This window comes from Nomascus leucogenys, chromosome 7b (assembly GCF_006542625.1).
Source record: "Nomascus leucogenys isolate Asia chromosome 7b, Asia_NLE_v1, whole genome shotgun sequence".
Lineage (NCBI taxonomy): Eukaryota > Metazoa > Chordata > Mammalia > Primates > Hylobatidae > Nomascus > Nomascus leucogenys.
Window position 1 is genome coordinate 33,655,639 of NC_044387.1, and position 7,594 is coordinate 33,663,232.

The 7,594-nt window shown below is 33.1% G+C and overlaps 1 protein-coding gene across 1 annotated transcript; it reads left to right on the forward strand.

Annotated features, from left to right (window-relative positions):
- The first annotated feature begins 1,921 nt into the window (after positions 1-1,921).
- IL2 (interleukin 2) lies at positions 1,922-7,207 on the forward strand. Its single transcript, XM_003271349.2, has 4 exons — positions 1,922-2,362; positions 2,453-2,512; positions 4,808-4,951; positions 6,814-7,207. Exons 1-4 carry the CDS (start codon positions 2,216-2,218, stop codon positions 6,922-6,924), a joined length of 462 nt encoding a protein of 153 aa, XP_003271397.1. The 5' UTR covers positions 1,922-2,215; the 3' UTR covers positions 6,925-7,207.
- The last annotated feature ends 387 nt before the right edge of the window (positions 7,208-7,594 follow it).

The following is a 7,594-nucleotide window of genomic DNA, read 5'->3' on the forward strand; positions in this document are numbered from 1 at the left end:
AGAAAGAAATGAAAAAGCCAACTTCTATAATGGTGCCTAATGTGCATTAATAGAGATAAACTAGGGGTCTAAGAACTCAGTTTTCTACAGGGTCCCAGAAATATAGCCATATATTGCCCCATTCTCTAATGGAAATAGCCAGAGAAATAGAAATATCAAGACTGGAGAACATCAAATACCTCACTGGAAAAGCCCCCACATAGGAAAATGTGTGGGCCTGAATTCTTCCATTCTGGAAGGGTAAAGGCCTGAGTGATGATGCTGGGATTAGACACTGAAACTCTTTAGAGAAGCCAAACAAGTATAATAAAGCTGTACTTTATTATATTAAATAAATGACACACAGACTACCAAATAGCCTGCCCCTTATAACGGCGTTAATGTGATTTTCATCTGAAATGTATAGAGATATTTTGCATTTTTTGTAATAAAAAGTTTATGAGATTTGGCCCTAATCTAATCTTTTCTTCATTTTTTTTCTACTTGAGGGACTATAATCTTTATTTTTAAATTTGTTTTATATTCTCCGAACATTACCTAATGCATAGAAAACTCTTATTGAACCATTTTTCTCTGTTCTTTGTAAAATATTACAATTGACTGTTCCTTAACTGCTTTAATCATTCCTGCCTATGCACCCTCCTCAAAATCCAGTTTAAATTAATTGTTCCTTACTCAAAACTCCTTATGTCCACCTCCCTTGGGGCAGCAATCATCTATCACCCAGGACTACACTTGTGTATGTACATATCTTCCCTATTACAAATCAGGTTCTTTGAGAAAATACAAATGGTAAGAGACTGGATTTTTGGAGTCAGAACATTCTCTTTTCAAATCCTTGTTCTGCCCCTTACTGGCAATAAGGGCTGAGTGATCCAGAGCAAATTACTTAACTTCTCTGAGCCTCAGTTTTCTAATCGGCAAAATAGGAGCCAGCACTTCACAAGTTTGTAAGACTTAAATTAGACTAAGTGCCTGCCTGTACACTGTTCTCTTTTCTCTCTTTCTATATACCTGAAGGCATTATAGGTGCTAGATGTCTGTTTAAAGATCAGACAATATTGTCTTAAAAACACAAACAAAAACACAGACAATATCATCTTTAAAAAAAAAAAAAAGGCCAGGTAAGAAATAAATAAGGCTGTAGAATGGAAGCTTTACAAGGACTCTTTCTGAGAGAGAATCTCAAGTGGCTCCAGGTTAAATTAGAAGTATATACCCGTACAATTGTTCAGCCAGTTTGTGCACTGTACTGAGGATGAATGAACACCTATCCTAAATATCCTAGTCTACTGACTAAAAAAAGAGATCATATTTCATAACGATTATTGTTACATTCATAGTGTCCCAGGTGATTTAGAGGATACATAAAAATCCATTAAAGAGGTAAAGACATAAAAATGAGAAACATGGACTGGTTTACACATAACACATACAAAGTCTATTATAAAACTAGCATCAGTATCCCTGAATGCAAACCTTTTTCTGAGTATTTAACAATCGCACCCTTTAAAAAATGTACAATAGACATTAAGAGACTTAAACAGATACATAAACATTTTAAAATTAAAACAGCGTAAAACAGTACCTCAAGCTCAATAAGCATTTTATGTATTCTAATCTTAGTATTTCTCTAGCTGACATGTAAGAAGCAATCTTATTGTATGCAATTAGCTCATTGTGTGGATAAAAAGGTAAAACCATTCTGAAACAGGAAACCAATATACTTCCTGTTTAATCAACAAATCTAAACATTTATTCTTTTCATCTATTTACTCTTGCTCTTGTCCACCACAATATGCTACTCACATGTTCAGTGTAGTTTTATGACAAAGAGAAAATTTTCATGAGTTACTTTTGTATCCCCGCCCCCTTAAAGAAAGGAGGAAAAACTGTTTCATACAGAAGGCGTTAATTGCATGAATTAGCGCTATCACCTAAGTGTGGGCTAACGTAACCAAGAGGGATTTCACCTACATCCATTCAGTCAGTGTTTGGGGGTTTAAAGAAATTCCAAAGAGTCATCAGAAGAGGAAAAATTAAGGTAATGTTTTTTCAGACAGGTAAAGTCTTTGAAAATATGTGTAATATGTAAAACATTTTGACACCCCCATAATATTTTTCCAGAATTAACAGTATAAATTGCATCTCTTGTTCAAGAGTTCCCTATCACTCTCTTTAATCACTACTCACAGTAACCTCAACTCCTGCCACAATGTACAGGATGCAACTCCTGTCTTGCATTGCACTAAGTCTTGCACTTGTCACAAATGGTGCACCTACTTCAAGTTCTACAAAGAAAACACAGCTACAACTGGAGCATTTACTGCTGGATTTACAGATGATTTTGAATGGAATTAATGTAAGTATATTTCCTTTCTTACTAAAATTATTACATTTACTAATCTAGCTGGAGATCATTTCTTAATAACAATGCATTATACTTTCTTAGAATTACAAGAATCCCAAACTCACCAGGATGCTCACATTTAAGTTTTACATGCCCAAGAAGGTAAGTACAATATTTTATGTTCAATTTCTGTTTTAATAAAATTCAAAGTAATGTGAAAATTTGCACAGATGGGATTAATAGCAGCTCATCTGAGGTAAGGAGTAACTTTAATTTCTGTTTTTTTGAAAACCCAGGTTTGATAATGAAGCCTCTATTAAAATAGTTTTACCTATTTTTTTATATATATTTGTGTGTCGGTGGGGGTGGGAAGAAAACACAAAAATAATATTCTCACTTTATCGATAAGACAATTCTAAACAAAAATGTTGATTTATGGTTTCATTTAAAAATGTAAAACTCTAAAATATTTGATTATGTCATTTTAGTATGTAAAATACCAAAATCTATTTCCAAGGTGCCCACTTTTAAAAATCTTTTCTTGTTTTAGGAAAGGTTCCTAAGTGAGAGGCAGCATAATACTAATAGCACAGACTCTGGGGCCAGATATCTGAAGTGAAATCTCAGCTCTGCCATGTCCTAGCTTTCATGATCTTTGGCAAATTACCTACTCTCTTTGTGATTCAGTTTCATGTCTACTTAAATGAATAACTGTATATACTTAATATAGTTTTGTGAGAATTAGTAAGTAAATGTAAAGCACTCAAAACCGTGTCTGGCATAAGGTAAATACCATACAAGCATTAGCTATTATTAGTAGTATTAAAGATAAAATTCTCACTGAGAAATACAAAGTAAAATTTTGGAGTTTATCTTTTTACCAATAGAACTTGAGATTTATAATGCTATATGACTTATTTTCCAAGATTAAAAGCTTCATTAGGTTGTTTTTGGAATCAGATAGAGCATAACCATAATCATCCAAGCTCCTAGGCTACATTAGGTGTGTAAAGCTACCTAATAGCTATGCCAGTTAAGAGAGAATGAACAAAATTTGGTGCCAGAAAGGGCTTGTGCCAGGGTGAATCCAAGCCCAGAAAATAATAGGATTTAAGGGGACACAGATGCAATCCCATTGACTCAAATTCTATTAATTCAAGAGAAATCTGCTTCAAACTACTCTTCTGAAAGATGTAAAGGAGACAGCTTACAGATGTTACTCTAGTTTAATCAGAGCCACATAATGCAACTCCAGGAACATAAAGATACTAGATGCTGTTTTCTGAAGAAAATTTCTCCACATTGTTCATGCCAAAAACTTAAACCCGAATTTGTAGAATTTGTAGTGGCGAATTGAAAGCGCAATAGATGGACATATCAGGGGATCGGTATTGTCTTGACCTGCCTTTCCCACTAAAGATTGTTAGAAAGATGAGATTATGTGCATAATTTAGGGGGTGGTAGAATTCACTGCAATCTAACAGTTTGAAACCAAAAGTAATGATAAACTCTATTCATTTGTTCGTTTAACCCTCATTGCACATTTACAAAAGATTTTAGAAACTAATAAAAACATTTGATTCCAAGGATGCTATGTTAATACTATAATGAGAAAGAACTGAAATCTAATTCTGGCCCTACCTACTTATGTGGTCAAATTCTGAGATTTAGTGTGCTTATTTATAAAATGGAGATGATACTTCACTGCCCACTTCGAAAGATGACTGTGAGAAGTAAATGGGCCTATTTTGGAGAAAATTCTTTTAAATTGTAATATACCATAGAAATATGAAATATTATATATAATATAGAATCAAGAGGCCTGTCCAAAAGTCCTTCTAAAGTATTATAATCTTTTATTTCACTGGGACAAACATTTTTAAAATGCATCTTAATGTAGTGATTGTACAAAAGTAAAAATTTAAGACATACTTAAAAATGTGTCTTGCTCCAGACTATATTGACAGCCACTACTACATGACTATTGTTAGCTAGTGTAAAATGTCAGGATTGTGATAGATGGCATCCAAAAGTTCCTTCTGTTTCTTAACATTCTGTGATTCTTAACTCTTAGACTATCAAATATTATAATCATAGAATGTGATTTTTATACTTCTACATTCTAACTCATCTGGTTCTAATGATTTTCTATGCAGACTGGAAAAGTAATCAGCCTACATCTGTAATTCGCATTTAGATGCAGAAATGCTAACATTTTGCAAAGCCAAATTAAACTAAAACCAGTGAGTCAACTATCACTTAACGCTAGTCCTAGGTACTTGAGCCCTAGTTTTTCCAGTTTTATAATGTAAACTCTACTGGTCCATCTGTACAGTAATACTGAGAACAGAGAGAATGGTAAAAACTACATACTGCTACTCCAAATAAAATAAATTGGAAATTAATTTCTGATTCTGACCTCTATGTAAACTGAGCTGACGATAATTATTATTCTAGGCCACAGAATTGAAACATCTTCAGTGTCTAGAAGAAGAACTCAAACCTCTGGAGGAAGTGCTAAATTTAGCTCAAAGCAAAAACTTTCACTTAAGACCCAGGGACTTAATCAGCAATATCAACGTAATAGTTCAGGAACTAAAGGTAAGGCATTACTTTATTTGCTCTCCTGGAAATATAAAAAAAAAAAAAAAAAGGGGGGAGGGGGAAAAGTACCACATTTTAAAGTGACATAACATTTTTCGTATTTGTAAAGTACCCATGCATGTAATTAGCCTACATTTTAAGTACACTGTGAACATGAATCATTTCTAATGTTAGATGATAAACTAACTGGGGAGTATAAGCTACAGAGTTTGCACCTACCATCTACTAATGGACAAGCCTCATCCCAAACTCCATCACCTTTCACATTAACACAAAACTGGGAGTGAGAGAAGGTACTGAGTTGAGTTTCACAGAAAGCAGGCGGATTTTATTATATATTTTTCAATTCCTTCAGATCATTTACTGGAATAGCCAATACTGATTACCTGAAAGGCTTTTCAAATGGTGTTTCCTTATCATTTGATGGAAGGACTACCCATAAGAGATTTGTCTTAAAAAAAAAAACAAAACTGGAGCCATTAAAATGGCCAGTGGACTAAAGAAACAACAGTCTTTTTAGAGGCAATCCCCGCTTTCAGAATCTTAAGTATTTTTAAATGCACGGGAAGCATAAAATATGCAAGGGACTCAGGTGATGTAAAAAAGATTCACTTCTGTCTTTTTATATCCCATCTGCTAAGGTATAAAATTCATGAGTTAATAGGTATCCTAAATAAGCAGCATAAGTATAGTAGTAGAAAGACATTTCTAAAAGTAACTCCAGTTGTGTGCAAATGAATCACTTATCAGTGGACTGTTTCAGTTGAATTAAAAAAATACATTGAGATCAATGTCATCTAGACATGGACAGATTCAGTTCCTTATCTATGGAAAGAGTTTTACTCTAAAATAATTAACATCAGAAAACTCATTCTTAACTCTTGATACCAATTTAAGACAAAACCATGCAAAAATCTGAAAACTGTGTTTCAAAAGTCACTTTTTAAAATAAAAAAATCCCAACACATTACAATTATTTAAACAATTATGCTTAAGAGGGTACAGAACAATATAAGTTTTTTTAAAGAGAATACTTATTTAAAGGGAACACTCTATCTCACTTGCTTTTGTTCCCAGGGTAGGAATCACTTCAAATTTGAAAAGCTCTCTTTTAAATCTCACTATATATCAAAATATTTCCTCCTTAGCTTATCAACTAGAGGAAGCGTTTAAATAGCTCCTTTCAGCAGAGGAGCCTAATTTCTAAAAAGCCAGTCCACAGAACAAAATTTCTAATGTTTAAACTTTTAAAAGTTGGCAAATTCACCTGCATTGATACTATGATGGGGTAGGGATAGGTATAAGTATTTATGAAGATGTTCTTCACACAAATTTCTCCCAAACAGAAGCATGTCCTAGCTTACTCTAGTCTAGTTCTGTTCTGCTTTGGGGAAAATATAAGGAGATTCACTTAAGTAGAAAAGTAGGAGACTCTAATCAAGATTTAGAAAAGAAGAAAGTATAATGTGCATATCAATTCATACATTTAACTTACACAAATATAGGTACATACTCAGAGGAAAAGTGATCAAGTTTATTTCACATCCAGCATTTAATATTTGTCTAGATCTGTTTTTATTTAAATGTTTATTTGCATCCAATTCAGGGAAAAAATTTTTGTGTTCATTGACTGAATTAACAAATGAGGAAAATCTCAGCTTCTATGTTACTATCATTTGGTATCATAACAAAATATGTAATTTTGGCATTTATTTTATCATTTCAAGAAAATGTGAATAATTAATATGTTTGGTAAGCTTGAAAATAAAGGCAACAGGCCTATACGGCTTCAATTGGGAATAACTGTATATAAGGTAAACTACTCTGTACTTTAAAAAATTAACATTTTTCTTTTATAGGGATCTGAAACAACATTCATGTGTGAATATGCTGATGAGACAGCAACCATTGTAGAATTTCTGAACAGATGGATTACCTTTTGTCAAAGCATCATCTCAACACTGACTTGATAATTAAGTGCTTCCCACTTAAAACATATCAGGCCTTCTATTTATTTAAATATTTAAATTTTATATTTATTGTTGAATGTATGGTTTGCTACCTATTCTATTATTCTTAATCTTAAGACTATAAATATGGATCTTTTATGATTCTTTTTGTAAGCCCTAGGGGCTCTAAAATGGTTTCACTTAAATTATTTATCCCAAAATATTTATTATAATGTTGAATGTTAAATATAGTATCTATGTAGACTGGTTAGTAAAACTATTTAATAAATCTGATAAATATAAACAAGCCTGGATATTTGTTATTTTGGAAACAGCACAGAGTAAGCATTTAAGTGTTTCTTAGTTACTTGTGTGAACTGTAGCATGGCTAAGATGCTTACAAAAGTCACTCTTCCTCTGAAGAAGTATGTAGAACAGAGATGTAGACTTCTCAAAAGCCCTTGCTTTGTCCTTTCAAGGGCTGATCAGACTCTTAGTTCTGGTCTGAGAATATCTCTTAGCAGATTATATTTTCCTTCTTCTGAAAATGCCAAACACAAACATTCTTGAAACTCTTCATAGATTTGGTGTGGCTATGAATTCCCCAATATCTTACACCTTGCCCAGTGCCATGAGGAGGCTCACCTGTATGGCCTATATCAAAGGTCTTCCCTGCCCTTTGGCTTTCCAT

Coding starts and splice junctions, on each gene's coding strand:
- IL2 (XM_003271349.2), top strand. CDS start 2,216: ATGTACAGGATGCAACTCCTGTCTTGCATTGCACTAAGTCTTGCACTT. Junction 2,363..2,452: donor TGATTTTGAATGGAATTAAT/GTAAGTATATTT, acceptor ATACTTTCTTAG/AATTACAAGAATCCCAAACT. Junction 4,952..6,813: donor TAATAGTTCAGGAACTAAAG/GTAAGGCATTAC, acceptor TTTCTTTTATAG/GGATCTGAAACAACATTCAT.